We start from the raw sequence: 16944 nt of genomic DNA on the forward strand, positions 1-16944 counted from the left end.
GCTTCTGAACTTGAACTATATGGTTAGCTTGCCTGTTTCTCTAGCTTGAGAAGATTTACCATGGGACTTCTCAACCTCTATAATCGAGTAAGTCAATTTCTCTAATAAATCCCATCTCATTTCTCTCTAAATATAATCGTGTCAGTTTTATGTCTCTGGAGCATCCTGACTAAAACACCCCAGGTGGTGAAAGTTGCTTCTGTAGCTGACCTCATCAGCAAACTAGGGTCTCTCCTGGGTGAAGTGTGTGCTCTGGATCTGTGGTCTCAGACACTGCTTGGTACGGGGAAGGTATTTAATAAATGTGAACAGCCTGCTGTGTGTATAGAGTGATGCTGGGGCTTTATGAAAGAGAGAAAAACACTTTTACATACTGAGATCTATCCTCAGAGGTGTTAATATCCCCAAGGGAGCAGGTCTAGCTGGGTTTTTTTTGGGGGGGGTTTCAGCTAAACACTAACATTGATATTTTACCTAACAGTGTCCTTGATGCCACACGTTTTTGATCAGTCACTGTAATTAAGGTTGTGTGTGTGTGTGTGTGTGTGTGTGTGTGTGTGTGTGTGTGTGTGTGTGTGTGTGTGTGTGTGTGTGTGTGAGCTAATTCTTAATCTGAACTATTCTACAAGGCAGTATTCATTCCATTTAGAGATGGGCATGGAAGCTAGAGGGGCTCAGCCACAGGGTGATACCAGATCACTCCATCTTGAAGCTACACCTCCCCTCCCCCATGGACCAGCTGTGTCTCTCCACAACCCTCGGCCCTAGCCTTGCTAATCACTAATCTTGATGCCAACAGACAGCATGATCTGGGCTCCACTCCACATGGGAGTGTGAGAGGAGGGGATGAAGGGTCTGTGTCAGGTTCTGGGTGTGGTCTTGGTTGGTAGACACACAGCTTTGAATGGTGAGTGACCAGAAGGGGGAAGAAAATATGGTCTCTTGATGATTCTGCACTCCTCTGGATGTCATTGTAAGTTGAAATCACTGTGACAGCCAAGGAAGAGCCCCAGGAAATGAGTGGGGACCTGCCTTCTAAACCATGAGCTCATCCCACTGGTTGGCATTGACAAAGAATAAAGTTCACTACTGCTGGGAAATGAGCAGAAACTAAAGCTGTGTTGGGGTTGGGAATGTGGCTTAGTGGTAGAATGCTTGCCTAGCATGCATGAGGCCCTGGGTTCAATTTCTCAGTACCACAGAGACAGAAAAAGCCAGAAGTGGCATTGGCTCAAGTGGTAGAGCACTAGCCTTGAGCAAAAAGCAGCTCAGGGAAACTGTCCAGGGCCTGAGGTCAAGCCCCAGGACTAGCAGAAAAGGAAAGAAAAAGAAACTAAAGCTGTGACTCACTATCTATGCATAATTAGGTAGAGACTGAGATGGTGGCATATGCTGATCCTATCTCTATGGTATATTACAGGGCCCCAAGCTGGGTGCTGGTGGATCATGCCTATAATCCTGGCTTTCTAGCTGCTCGGGAGGCTGAGATCTGAGAATTGGGGTTTGATGTTATCTGGGGAGCTATGAGACTCATCTCCAATTAGCCAGCAAAATGACAGAATTGAAGATGTGGTTCAAATGGTAGAGCACCAACCTTGAATAGAAAAAAACTAAGGGAGAGTGCAAGGCCCTGGGTTCCAGCCCTAGTTCTAGTATGCACATGCACAACACACACACACACACACACACACACACACACACACACACACACACACACACACACACACACACACACACACACACACACACGATATAAAAAATAACAACAAAATGACCCAAAGCAAAGGATCAACACACTGATTTCAGTGATGGAGTGGCTCACACCTTCATAACTGTTTCTGTGTCTGCCCCCCATTGCTCACCTACACCAGGAAGTCTGTTTTAGCAAAGAAGCATGCCTTACCAGGTAACCGGAGAGGCTTCCATGGGGCTGACTTTGGCACATAGGCATGCTTTGTGGCGGTGACGATCAGCTGACTACCCAGCTTATACTGGAACTTGATGAAGGCGGTGCCATCTGTCCCCGCCGTGCCCGAGGCGATGGAGACCTGGTTGGCAAAGATCTCAATGAGCGCATCTGCAATGGGCTGGTGGGTGCTGGCGTCACTAATGTGTACCTTCAGTGTCACCTCTGGAAATAGAAAACGCACAAAGAACCGCTGTTAACCCTGATCAGAAGTCAGAAGTGGCAGAGAACTTAGGTCTACATCCTCAAGTAGGGGTACTTGGATGAGGAGTGTTGATTTCCTAGCAGCCCCTTCATACTTTGCATGACGTCCTACTGAGTTCTTCTTTTATGCCTTCCCGATCACTCCAAATAACTGAGAGAAAGCTCAGCACCAGTGGTCCACACCTGCAATTCTAGCTACTCAGGAGGCTGAGAGGTGAGCATCCCTGTTTGAAGTTACCTGAGGCTGAAAAGTCGAAGAGATGCTTATCTCCAATGAATCGTCAGAAGAGCTGAATTGGAGGTGGGGTTCAAATGGCAGGGTGCTAGCTATACGCTAAAAAGCCAATCAAGATTATAAGGCCTTGAGTTCAAGTCACGTACCAGCACACACACACACACAAAAGCAAAACAAAAACTCTGAGAGATAAATTCTATCCCTTTACTATGTAAATACAGTGTTCTTTCACGGGTATTCCGCATTCTGCCAAGGATTAGTCATGTGGCCTTGGAGAAGTTATGCTGTCCAGGCCTCAGTTTCTCCATTAGTACACTGGGGATACCCACAATGCACAGCTCAACTTATAGGTGGAGATAAAGAGCATAAAACAAACCTGGCAGAAGAGGCAGACATTCCATTTCTGCAATCACTGTGCTTGGACACACTCAGTCATGGCTCTGGATGTGCTAGGCTCTGCTCCCTGAAGGGTGGGGGAGGCCGTAAGTGTATCACCCAACAGGGAGGCGTGAGGCACCCCACTCAGAGAGCATTAATACCTTTAGATTCAAAGTTCTAAGCCTGGGGTACAGCCCCATGACAGAGTACATGCCCAGTATGCACAAGGCCCTGGGTTCAATCTCCATACTCCCAACAAACTAGGGGTGTAGCTCAATGGCTGAGCACTTGCATAGTATTCAAGAGTCTTCCCCCCCCCCACCCCTCACTAGTGAACCCCGGGTCTAGGTACTATAGATGTGTTCCAAATAAGTCCCCCCAAAGGTGTTTTAGAAAGAAATTAAGTGATACAGAAATGGAACTTGGCTACTTCAGATGAGAGGAAGAGAAAATCAACAGCAAAAAACTACGAGGACAAAAATCAACATGGAAATCAAGGATGCAAATCCTGCAATTTTCTTCTCAATGCTATTTTCATGCACCCATATAGTTTCTTCTTCCCTCCCCCTTTCTGTCCTTCTTTCCTTCCGTCCTTGCTTTTTCTTTTTGAACAGTTGTGGGGTTTGAACTCAGTCAGAGCCTGGATGCTGTCCTTGAGCCTCTTTGTGTTCAAGGCTAGTGCTCTACCACTTTGAACCACAGGACCACTTCTGGGTTTTGAGTGGTTAACTGGAGATAAGAGTCTCATGGAAACTTTTCTGTCTGGGCTGGCTTTGAACTGTGATCCTCAGATCTTAGTCTCCTGAGTAGCTAGGATTACAGGCATGAGCCACCGAGGATGCCTGTCTTTCTTTCTTTGGCCCTCCCTCTCCCTCTTCCTCTCCCTCCCTCTCCTTCTGCCTCTTCTCCCTCTCCCTCCCTCTCCCCCTCTCTCTCATGGGGCTTGAACTCTGGGCCTGGGTGCTGTCCCTCAGCTCTTCAGCTCAAGGCTAGTACTCTACTACTTGAGCCACAGTGCTACTTCCAGTTTTCTGAGTGGTTTATTGGAGATCAGAGTCTCACGGAATTTCCTGCCCAGGCTGGCTTTGAACTGCGATCCTCAGATCTCAGCCTCCTCAGTAGCTAGGATTACAGGCATGAGCCACCAATGCCCGGCTGTTTTCTTTCTTTTTTTGTGTGCCTATACTGGGGTTTGATCTAAGGGTGTAGGCACTACCCATTAGCTTTTTTGCTGAAGGCTGACAATCTACTATTTGAGCTACAGCTACTCTTCTGTCTTTTTGGTAGTTAACTGATGAAAAGAGTCTCATGGACTTTCTTGCCAAGGCTTGGCTTTGAACTGTGATCCTCAGAGCTGAGCATCCTAAGTAGTTAGGATCACATGAGCCACTGGCATCTGGTCCATATAGTTTCTTAATTAACTTGGTCTTTTGTGTCCCCAAGTAACATAGATTACATTAATATTCACGTAGCAAAAATTGCCTGCAAGTATATGAGGGAGTTTGAGAAGGGCTTTGTGGGGCTACATTGCTGACTTACGTAATTCTATGGTAATGTAACATTTACTAACAATTGATATTACAAGGTTCTGACTCTCTTTACTGTACTAAGAAGGCTAAAGCCATTGAGATGTGGGAAAAAAGAACTCACAAACATACAAAGAAAGGAGTCTACTCAAACCACACTCTGAAGTTCTACCACTTGGATTTCTTTACTATGGAATCCTCCTTTATGTTCTGCAATGATGGGCTTTGATTCACTGAAGCCTTTTCTTCTTGAGTGACAAGATAGAGCAATGGTCCATGTAAGTAATTCTTGTATACTCCCAGGGTATCATTTATTTCTAGAGTAACAGACTATCCAATCAAAAATCAACATTATTCCCACTAAATGGCAACCAGAAAAATCTTCTGTCTGGTGGAGGAGGTACTAATTTTTACTAATACATCGTGTGTGTGTGTGTGTGTGTGTGTGTGTGTGTGTGTGTGTGTGTGTGTGTGTGTGTGTGTGTGTGTGTGTGTGTGTGTGTGTGTGTGTGTGTGTGTGTGTGTGTGTGTGTGTGCTGGTACTGTGGCTTACACTCAGTCTGGGCAATGTCCCTTAGCTTTTTCACTCAAGGCTACCTAGCACTCTATCACTTGAGGCACAGCTCCATTTCTGGATAACTGGAGATATGAATCTCATAGACTTTCCTGCCTGGGCAGATTTCAAACTGTGATCTTCAGACTTCAGACTTCTGTGTAGCCAGGATTACAGGAATGAGCCATTGACACCCAGTAATAAATTTTTTTTGTGGTACTAGGGTTTGAATTCAAGGCCTTACTTGAACCATACCCCCAGTCCTTTTGTGCGTAAGTTCCCCCTCCCCCCAAGTAGGATCTCATATTTCTGCCCAGGGTCTCAGACTACAATCCTCATACTCACCCACTCTTGCTTCTTGAATAATAAGTGGGACCTAGCTTATAGATTGAGATGAAGACATAGTTAACTTTTTGCTTGAGTTATCATCAAAGCACAACCTTCCTGTCTCTGCCTCCTTAGCGGGTAGGATTACAGACACGAGCTACCTGCAGTGGATGAACACTTCCATTTGCAGATTAAAAAAAGGAGACTCTAAAAGTAGTCCCAAATCTAAACATCACTAACATGCACCATGTTTCTTTGTGGCTGGAGAGGGCTTGAGTAGTCCACTAAACGGGGATCCCTGATTTCCAAACCCCAAATGCTCTGGTCATTTCTTACCCCTTATCCTGCACACCCATCATGAAGTTCTGCTGATTTGTATTCACTCATCTCAAAGCAAGCTTTCCTTCTGCACTGTGAACATCATTCTATTTCAGACCCTTACCAGCCATCACCCAGTGCAAAGATTTACAAGGGGTGTGGCAGGACCATGATTGGGACAGAATGGATGGATGTGGTTTTCCAGGTATCTGCTGTACACAGAGGCCCTGATTATGGGTTGGGGGGTTAGTGGAGACAGCTTCCTGGAAGAGATGGTATGGAGGCTGAGATTGGAAGGGTGAACAGTGGGCCATCTTTTCAAACAGCCTTCTTCCATTTGGGGCTGCTCCTATGAGTCCTTATGGCCTCCTTTCTCAGCCTCCCTTAGCGATCATTTTGTTAGGCTGATGTCCTCATGCTAGATTTGATCTGGAAGAGGATGGCAGCATCAAGAAGCAGGTGCTTTGTGACAAAGGCCCGTGGAGGAGGTGTGGGTTTGGGGAATGGCAGGAGTGTCATGGGAACAGTCTTATTAGCCCATGGCTCATGGGTTGTCCTGGCTTTGAGCCCCGTCTCTGCAGAAGATTTGTGAGCCACCTAAAAAGCCTTGATGAATGCTCTTCTTATGACACTTGCTGGGGTGGGAGATGCCATCTCCGAATGGCCCTGCATGGCTAGAGTCCATCTCCTTGAAAACACATCCACGGCCTCCCTCTGTCCCCAGCTTCCTTCTCAGACTCCATTATGTCTGTCTGGTCAGGGTGGAGGACCCCAGGAGCGAGCGGCTCAGGACTCCATCTTCCACACTCCTATCCAGTGAATTATTTCACCATTGGGATTTCAGTCTATGCCTCGAGAGAAGCCTCAGCCTTCCACCAGCCTGGCAGAGCCAAGAAAGCAGCAGCAGGCACTCCATCCGGAATTCCTCCCCTGCCAGAATTTCAGAGCTCCTCTGCTCTTGGCAAACACCAGGAGTTTTGGCTCTGTGGGCACAGAGTCCATTTTAAGTAGTACAAAGAGCATCTGCTTTGTGGGTAGAAAACCAAACATTATCTTTTGGTCCAGCATTATCTTTTAGTCATTTCCTTTCGCACTGCCACCGATTTAGAACTAAATGTAACAAGGCTGTTTCCAATTGTTGGCTTGGGAGAAGGCACCTCTAAGCAGCGAGTTAAGAGCACACATAATTACAGGGATGGGAGGACAGAATTATGGAGCATAATCCACAGGCACAAGGAAGATTTCCCTAGTGAGGATTTGACAATGCCCCTCCCCCTTGGGAACTGAACTCTGGGCCTTGTTTGCTATTCAAATATCCTATTATTTCTGCAGCCTCTCTTTCTCCTTCTTTTTCTCTTTCCCTCTCTATGTTTCTCTCCCTCCTTCCCTCCCTCCCTCCCTCCTTCCTTCCTTCCCTCCCTCCCTCCCCCCTCCCTCCCTCCCTCCCTCCCTCCTTCCTTCCTTCCTTCCTTCCGTCCTTCCTCTCTCCTTTCCTCCTTTCTTTTTGGTTTTGGACTTTTTCTTTTTTCCAGAAAGGATCTCACACTTTTCCTTAGAGTGAGCCTTCTCCTACCTCCTCCTAGCAGCTGGGATTACAGGTGTGAACCATCATACTTGGTTCCCTTTATTGTTAAATAATAATGTATACTATATTTTTCTACAATTGACAGAATGCATTTATTTTATAACACCGCTTCTAAATGACAAAACAAATACCCTCCATCTGTCTCTTAAATCTTATGTTAACATGGAATATTCCAGAACATAATAAAAGCTGTGTGTGTGTGTGTGTGTGTGTGTGTGTGTGTGTGTGTGTGTGTGTGTGTGTGTGTGTGTGTGTGCTCCCACACACACTAGGAACAGAAGAGCTAGGGGAACATCATTCCCTGGTTTTGAATATCTATATTTCTCTAACCAACTCTGGCTTTACTTGGGAATGGGGCAGTCAAATCTGAGAACTTAAATTTTTTTAATGTTTTTGTGAATTTTTTCTTCTTGTTTTCTTTTAAATTTCCTTAAATTGGCCTGTGTTCATGGGTTTTAATTTTCCCTTTGAGGTTTTAAGACCTGTTCTTTCCCCGAAGTCTCTTCTAATGGGGAGCCCAGCATTTTCTAGGTTTGGTCAGAGGAGCCTGGTAGAAACCTTTTCCAGCAGGACACCACGCAAGAGATGCCCTGAACTCCTGAGTTGCCCAACACGGGGAAACTAGCTGAGCCATTGATTGGCTATATTTAACACCAATTTAGGGGAGTTACAATGGCTTTTCATCTCTTAAATAAAACAATGAAAGATTGCTTGGTGGCTTAAAAAATGTTTTCCAAATGAGAGGCTATTTTTAAAATGTTACCAGCCCTTTGCTCTCAGAGATGTTTACCCCTTAGCAGAAAGCAGATTGTGGGCTACTCACATGTGGAGAGACTGCCTTCCACCCATTCATTGTATTTCTTTCACAAACAGAATGGTTTACTTTATGATCCGACAGAATCAGAATGCACTCAATTTGCACTAGTTTTATCATAACTTATTTTCTCTGGTCTTCTATTATATTGTATCAATTCAATTATATTTAAAAAATTACAGGCTGGGTGCTGGTGGCTCATGTCTATAATCCTAGCTACTTAGGTGGCTAAGATCTGAGGATCACGGTTTGAAGCTAGCCCAGGCAGAAAAGTCCCTATGAGACTCTTCAATTAACCAAAAACTAGAACTGGAGCTGTGGTTCAAGGTGGTAGAGCACTAACCTTGAGCAAAAGAGCTCAGGGATAGTGCCCTAGTCCTGAATTCAACCCCCACAACTGACAAAAATAAATAAATTTCAAATTCTCAAACGTTGTTGAATCATGTGGTGCTGAGGAATCGAACCCAGGGCCTTAGGCATGCAAGGCAAGCACTCTACCACTGAGCCACCTTCCCAGCTCCCACTTTGTAATGTATTGTATTATGAAGTCTTGTATCCAATTCCTACTTTTACTAAAGCAGTTGGTAATTCATGGGTGGGTGTAGTTCTAAAAGCAATATTCAGTTTGACACTCGCAAAAATTGAGACTTCTGTTCTGTCTCTGGGGGAGAAAAGACAAGGCAGGCACACTTAGAGACAAGGTTGCTGGGCAGTTGGGCCCACCTGGCTCTCTGATCGCCCCTCTATAGCCATTCTCCAAGCAGACCCCTTTGAAGTCTGTACGGTTCCAGAAGCTGCCCTCAGGCACTGATCTGAGGTCATCGTGACTCACACAGAATTCCTACCTCCATCTGCCAACATTCACCAGAGGATTGCAATCTCCCTAGACTGCTTGACTTTCTTTCTATTCACTCTGAGAAGCATGTAAGAGGTAAGTTCACACACTGCAGCCTCTGGGAATGCAGAATAACCATTTTCTGTGTTTTCTAACCATCTCTGGCAACTGACTTCCACTCCTAGCTTCAGGAAAAGACAGCCATGTGGCAGACTCCACAGTTAACAGCTTCAGCTGGGAGGAAGAAGAGGAGAGCCACACAGGCAGCCCCTGGGCATAGCTGACGCTGCTGGAGCTTCTCAGGCTTGGCAGGCACTGCCCACGATGAACTCTCTCACTCTAACCTCTTCATGTCTCTGTCCCTCCGATGGATAAAACTTCTGTCTTGGCAAGGCTGCCAGGATGTCTCTGGGCAATCAGTTTGTCCCACTTCCCATTATAAGAAATTTGTGCGAGAAGCAAATCAATGATCAAGCTCTGAACAGCACTTTCATAACCAACATTGCCAGGATGCCTTGAAATATACCATAATAAGCATCGTAGACATATAGCAATTAAAAAAATCATTATTACCACCCTTCCCCACCCCTGCAAAAAAAACCTTTGCATTTTCTCAAGTAATCTTTTTATCCCCTTAAAAGGTCTACAATGTGCTAGGCCAGTGGCTCACACTTATAATCCTAGCTACTCAAGAGGCTGGGATCTAAGGATGACAGTTCAAAGCCAGCCTGGGCAGGTAAATCCAAGTGACTCTTATCTCCAACAAACTACTCAGAAAAAGATGGAAGTAGCTCTGTGGCTCAAGTGGTAGAGCACTGGCCTTGAGCACAGAGAGGCTCAGGGACAGAGCACAGGGAAAAAAAAAAAAGCTCAGGGACAAGTAGCATGGGTCTCCTACAAGTTTTAGGCTAAAAACCCTTTTAGCTCTCTTTAGTCACTGATGATCTCGATAGCAAAGTTGCTATGAGGTTTGTACAGCCCAGTCAATATGCTTATTAATCGATCAGAGTAAAAGTGGCTGCATTCTTGACTAATTAATCAAAGGATCATTAAGGTACATCTTTCAGGATGATTTGAAAATTATTACTGTGCTTTTTTACTTCAGCTGTACAGCTTACAACTAACCAAATATTCACAAGCAAAATTAATGATAGCCAATTTCTATGATCTCAGATAACAAAATATATAAAAATAAGCATAATCTTTATGTGCCCAAAATCAATTAGCCAGGGCTTGAACAGTAGAGTACTAGCATGTCTGAGGCTCCGAGTTCAAACCCTATTACCACCAAAAAAGAAATAACAGCTTTAAAAAGTATTACATGAAAATATGATTACTAATCTCAACTGAAACTTTTGAATATGATTGTTCCAAGGAAGAAAGAATGGAAGAGTTACTGACCACCAAAACGATGCTACTTAAAAGTCATGGTTCAAAGGTGAAAGAACTTTTCCATAAAGGTCAATAGCAATCTCCTCATTTTTGTCAGCTTGGTAAGAAGCATAATGACAATGACATGGACATAGAAATCCAGTAGATAGGTTTACTAAGCTTCAGCACAGGGCTTATGCTACCAACCAAACTAGTGGTGGTAACCAGAGGACCTACAAAACATTTATAAGGAAATCACTGTAAGAAATCCCTTTAAAATGAGTCTGTTTTGTTGTTATTTTAAAAGGTTTAGAAAGATATAAAGTCCCCTTAGGAGAACTGAGAAGAATCTGGAAATGACTAAGTTAATGAGCAATATTAAGCATCCCTATAAAATTAGTGTGCACACCTTAGCCAAGCTCAAACATCTGTTGGAAGATGCTAGCATAATGGTTGCCAAGCAACCTGTGTGTGTGTGTGTGTGTGTGTGTGTGTAGGTTTCCAGATCTATGGAATATGCATTTACAGTCTTTTATTGTGTGTGATTTTTTTTAATTTGGTCTAGGGTTAGGAGAAGAGCAAAAGGCATATAGCATTTATTTTTAATAAAGAAGCCCTGAGATTTGATGACAGTGATAATGGTAATAATGATGATTTTTAGCAAGCCGTTCCTCCCGGCTGAGAAGGGATCGTCAGGAAGTGTTAAGTGGGAGCTAGTAGCGACGATACTGACTCATTAATTACTTTTTTTTGAATGGGGGTGGGGGCAAAAGCAAGCTGAAGAGGCTGTTGGAAGGCTATGAATGGCCCAAGTGTGTGGAGTTCTTTGACACTTGAAATCTAATGAAAGAAAGAAAGCTGTGCCAGGAGCAGCTGAAATTTAGTCAGTGTAGTGATTAAGTTATACATATGTGCTTATCTTTTCAAAGAAGGGGATATATGTAAGAAGCTACAGTGAACCTATTATTAAAATGTTCTGTTTGGTTTCAGATGAAGCTGTGTTATTTTAGGGCACATTAGGGTCTATTCATGGACAGTCTTGCCTACTAGGGAGTGTATACAGAAAATGGATTTTATGGTTACATAGGGTGGGGCTAAGCTTCCTAACTTAATCAATTGTATGGCCGTAACCAAGTTTATAGCCACCTAAGCCATCATTTTGATGTTTATAAAATAGGAATACTAAGCTGGGTGCCTGTGGCTCATGCCTGTAATCCTACCTACTCAGGAGGCTGAGATCTGAGGCTCATAGCTCAAGGCCAGCCAGGGCAGGAAAGTCCGTGAGACTCTTATCTCCAATAAACCACCAGAAAACAGGAAGTGGCACTGTGGCTCAAGTGGTAGAGCTCTCACTGAGCTGAAGAGCTGAGGGGCAGCGCCCAGGCCCAAAATTCAAGCCCCATGAGACCGACAAAAATAAATAAATAAATAAAATAAATAAAATTAAATGGGAATACTAACATCTTTGAAAAGATTACAGGATTTGCTGGAGGATTGATTGGTGGTCATGTCTAGTCAGGTATTCCTGCACTTGTGTGTTTGTAAGCATGTCACTAACTTGACTTGGTGAAATAAAATCCTAAAACCACCACCATCTGCACCACTATCATCACTACCATCACCTCATAATCATTCCCACAACTCCCATTCCCATCACCAAAAGCTAAGTTCTTAAGGAAAGAAAATTGAAAATGGGGAGATAGTATGCTTTATGCTTTTAAAAAATTTTATTCTTTTAAGGATCCAGGGCTTTGGACTCTGAAAATCCCTGTTTGAGTGTTACCTCTGCTACTTACAGTTTAAGGCTTAGAATTTCTCATCTATAAAAAAGAGTTAGGTAAGGCCTTGCCCATAACAATATCACCAAAATATATAGTAAGGGGCCAAGTGTAAGGTGCTCTACCACTTGAGCTAATCCTTCTGGCTTTTTTGGTGGTTAATTTGAGATTTTTTTTTTTTCCCTACCAGATGGCTTCCAACCTTGATCCTCAAATCTGAGCTTCTTGACTAAATTAAGATTACCATGGTGAGCCACTGGTACCTGGATATGAAGGTTCATTATTTTTTTTTTACCAGTGGACTTCCAAATTATTAAGTAATTCTCAGATCAGGGGATGATCAAGTTTTATCCTTTTCTCTTGACAGATTCTAACCAATCCCATCTCTCCTACAGTACTTATACCAACCACTCACTGTGCTCCACTAGTTTAACATGTTGTTCTAGAGAGTTCCATATGGGTCCAGTCTCCCTGGAGGACAACAGGGAGAAGCAAATCTGAGGGTTTCTTATTACAAGCTCTACTGAGTGTTTTGTTTTTCAAGTACTGTAAGAAATGCAAAGCCATTTAGGTCAGCACAAGTAGCAACTGAAAAGTAGAATTAAAATCATATGCTAATTAGGCTGCTGGTTGCTATTCATTTTGTATTCAAAATGTACATTTGTTTAATCAAATGCCTTTCTGCTTTTTTTCCTTAACATCTATTTGAATAAACTCTGTACTAATGGGCCAGCACTAAAAATTGTTTATTCTTACAAGTTATAAAACTGTATAAGGTCCTGATTAACACCAGGATTTATAAAAGCCAATTTTTAGGAGTTTTCTGAGACATTTAAAACTTTTCATAACACATTTCCTGCTTCATTTATGGGAGAACAATCTGCCTTTTATGAACAATAAGTACTGTTTGATTTTTTTCCCCCCATAATGAACACCAACATACAATTCTTACTTTCGGCCAAATGGATTAACCTTTCACCTTTAGCCTTTAGAGCTCATGTCCTTCTTTTGCCTTGAAAAATAAGAGTTCCCCATACCTTTCATTATTGCCTCAATGGCCAATTCTATCACATAAAACTAAAATTTATTTTTCCACATGGCAGCATAGAAGGTCTGCCGTATTTTGTCTTCTCAGAAATCGATGCTATTTTTAGTTTTCTTCACCAAGGCATTATTAAATGTGAACCTGTCAAACAGGTCATAGACGTGTACTCTACACTTAAGAATCATCTGGCACAGACCAAGAACTCAAAAAGTATGAAAGACGCAGGTCCAGTAATTATGTCCCCAAGAGAGCCCATTGGCTAAAGGAGTTAGGAATACAAGCCTAGGCAGCAAAGTCCCCATGTGAAAGAGATTAAAGCCAAGTTCCAAGGTGTCGAGCCTGGACCAGCCCTCCTTTAGCAAGAGCCCCCAGTCATCCACTCTACTGGCTCAGGGCTAGCTCCTGCAGCTGATCCTACACAGGGGAGGAAATGATGGAACCGCCAGAGGCTTCATCCTCCCAGGGACAACCAGTGGCTCCTAGCTGCGCTGCTATTTTGTAAAAATAAATAGCATCTTATTGTTATTACTAAGGTATTATACAGAGGGGTTGTGATACCATAAATGAAGTAATGGTCTATTCTACCACTAAGCCACATTCACAGCTGCCCCCCCTTTTCATTGCTGATATACAGAAGGGTTACAGTTACATGAATCTGGTAATGAGTAATAAGTATAGTTCTTTTTAGGCATGTCTCCCCTACCATTGCTCTCTCCCCTTCCTGCCCCTTTCTAAGCCCCCTGTTGCTTCCCCCAAAAAAACTCCCAAAGTGAAAACAAACATCACCAACACCACTACCACTACTAAAAACCCCTTGTTTCCATTTCCTGGAATTCATTTCGATGAATAGTATTCTAAATGTCCAGAGAAGTTACACCTTTGGGCTCCTCCCCTAAGGGTACATTCCTTTAGTCTGTTTGTGTATGAGTGATTACAGTCCTGTATAGGTTATCATGTCCAGTTGTATTTTACATCTAGTTTCCACATATGAATGCCATTTGTCTCTCCGAGTTTGGCTTATCTTACACAGCATGATTTGTTCTAGGTCCATCCATTTCCCTGCAAATGACATAATCTTATTCTTTCTGATGAATGAGTAATATTTCATTATGTGTATCTACCATGTTTTACAGATTCACTCATCTGTTGTAGGGCATGTGGGCTATTTCCGTAACTTGGATATTGTGAACAGTGCAGCAATGAACATGGATGTACAAGTGTCTTTACTGTAGCCTGACTTGTAATGTCCAGGGTAGGTGTCTAAGAGTGGTATGGCTGGGTCATAAGGAAGATCTATGTTGGTTTTTGAGGAACCCCCAAACTGCCCTCCAGAGTGATTGTACCAGTTACATACCAACAGTGTGCTAGGGTTCCTTTCCCCCATATTCCTTGTGCTGCCGTTTTCAACCTTTAGTTCACAGATGAGCCACTTGTGGCTCTCATTCAAGGTTATATAGCTATAGTCCCATAGGATATAGGATAAGTAGATGCATTAATGGTGACTTTATGCTCTGTATTTTGGAAGCTTTGGCATTTTGGAGCTTTGCTGACTCTCAAGTGACTGCCCTTTTTAGGATTAGCTAAACTCTGGAGATAGTCAATTATTCAGTATAACTTATTCACTATAATTTAGGAAGCATGACTTTCCTATTTCACTGTTCAATCCAAAGCCACACACACCTCACCATTTCCTGTGGACTCTTACATTCTGGACCACAGTCACCCCAGGACCACAAACCAGGCAACTAGGGGGCAGGTGCTATGCCCTAACCTTCTGACACACTTCAAATTGATCAATCCCAACCCAGCCTTGCCAACTTATCTGTCTGGGCTATCCTCTGGCCTTCCCTCCCCCACCCCCAACACAAACAACTTTGCCTGTTCCTTCCCTTACTCTTCTGTGTTTTAGTGGATTCTAGTGCTTCCCTGATGGTATAGTCACCTCCTCTTGGGAATTGTAAAAAAAGTACTTGTTCAGTGGAAACCATCTGTAAGCTTCCCCTGAATAATAGTAAAATATAGCCGGGCTCTAGTGGCTCAAGCCTATAATCCTAGCTACTTGGGAGGCTGAGATCTAAGGATTATGGTCCAAAGCCAGCCCAGGCAGGAAAGTCTGAGAAACTTATCTCCAATTAACCACCAGGAAACTGGAAGTGGTGCTGTGGCTCAAGTAGAGTGCTAGCCTTGTACAAAAGAACTCAGGGACAATACTCAGGCCTCCAGTTTAATCCCCACTACTGACAATAAAAGAGTAAAACATGTATATATGTGTGCATATATATGTATATATATACACATTATATGTTTGCACATATATGTATACACATATGCATATATGTAATACACATACACACATACACACACATACACATATATAGATATATGCTTAAGTTTTGGTGACTCAAGGATTTCCTTGCTGAAGATGGATCATGAACAAAGAGTGGGTATAAAATGAGTTATATTTAAGCTTGCTGTGATGAAGAACTTTCTAGAAGTTTAAGCTACCTGCATAAACAATATTTAGGAAGCCAGAGGAGAAAATGTCCAGTTAAGGAGACACACTGGAGAACTCAGCATCAGATCTGATAAGCTAACTTCTAAGTACTTAATCTTCCAGAATCTGGGACCTCTATTAAATAACCAAGTATATCAAACAGTGAATGAAAAACTTGAAGAGCAGAGGAACATTGATGATTTTTGAGCAGAAGGAAGCACTGCAGAGACTGACAGCAGCAGAGGGAGACTGGGTAGAAGGGATAATGGGCCGATGACAGTGATTACAGAGAGAGTGTGAAGACAGGGCTGGAAACAGAAGGCAGAGTGAACTTGACCTTTGGCCCCTTCTCAACACAGAGAAACCAGGAGAGAGGTTCTTAGGAAGTGCTCCTACATTATCAGAAGGGAAATGTCTAACATCTTGGACATTAGCATGCCAAAACACAAAAACAGACTCACCCAAGCTGAGCAAAATCCATGCATACTATGATAAATATATCACAATGATCATTTTAGTTTGCTACTCCTACAAGAGTTTCCACTGAAAAGTTTACTCATTATTTATTTATTGTGAACTCAGGTCCTAGGTACCGTCCCTTAGTTTATTCACTCAATGCTAGTACTCTACTACTTGGACTATATCTGGCTTTTTTTTTTTTTTGGTCGGTCGGTCACGGGGGCTGAACTCTGGGCCTGGGCATTGTCCCTCAGCTCTTCAGCTCAAGGCTAGCACCTACCACTTGAACCACAGCGCCACTTCCAGTTTTTTCTGCTTATGTAGTGCTGAGGAATCAAACCCAGGGCCTCATGCATGCAAGGCAAACACTCAACCACTGAGCCAACTTCCCAGCCCCTGACTTTTTGTTTTTGGCTGGTTAAACTGGAGGTAAGAGTGTCACAAACTCTCCTGCCTGGCTGGCTTTGACCCTTGATCCTCAGATCTCAGCATCCTGAGTAGCTAGGATTGTAGAGGTGGGCCATCACATGGTTGAAATCTGATTCAGAAGATTTCAAGTTGTGAATTTTTTTTCCCTAGGGATGTAACTCAGGCCTTTGTATGCTAGGCAAGCTGCTATGGCTGAGCTATATACTCCTAGACCCATTTTGGATTTCAGTGCAGGTGTTTAATGGATCCTATGATAGGAATAGTGTTTTTGGTTCTTCTTTGAACATCTCACATGAAAACAGAATTGAACAGAGGAAAAACGTTTAAGTCCTGCTGTCATCAATATCAGTCAATTTTGAGTAATTTCTTTTGCTTCTTTAGATGTTCTTTCTTTTCAGGTTGTCCGTTAAAACCATTGGATTCAGGATGAAGACTCTCAGGGACAACCTCAAAACATAAAGGAGGGAAGCACAGAAAATGGCATCTTAAACAGGGCAGTCTGCACCTGAGAACCAGCCATTACTCCATTTCTTTGCTCCATTAGGCCGTATCTATCTCCTCCTCCTCAGTGTTAAATTCAGCCAACATCCTTCGCGGCTAACACTCCTGCCAGATCTAGCTTCCTAG

General features: G+C 43.2%; 1 protein-coding gene across 1 annotated transcript in view; it reads right to left on the reverse strand.

Annotated features, from left to right (window-relative positions):
* The window catches only part of Fam171a1 (family with sequence similarity 171 member A1), a 99035-nt gene that overhangs the window by 42325 nt on the left and 39766 nt on the right, over window positions 1-16944 (reverse strand). Inside the window, exon 2 of the mRNA XM_069990419.1 lies at window positions 1904-2131. Coding sequence (XP_069846520.1) covers window positions 1904-2131 — 228 coding nt within the window. The remainder of the gene's footprint in view (window positions 1-1903; window positions 2132-16944) is intronic.

The sequence above is a fragment of the Dipodomys merriami genome, unplaced genomic scaffold, assembly GCF_024711535.1.
Source record: "Dipodomys merriami isolate MVZ:Mamm:240054 unplaced genomic scaffold, mDipMer1.0.p SCAF_4, whole genome shotgun sequence".
NCBI classification, from domain to species: domain Eukaryota; kingdom Metazoa; phylum Chordata; class Mammalia; order Rodentia; family Heteromyidae; genus Dipodomys; species Dipodomys merriami.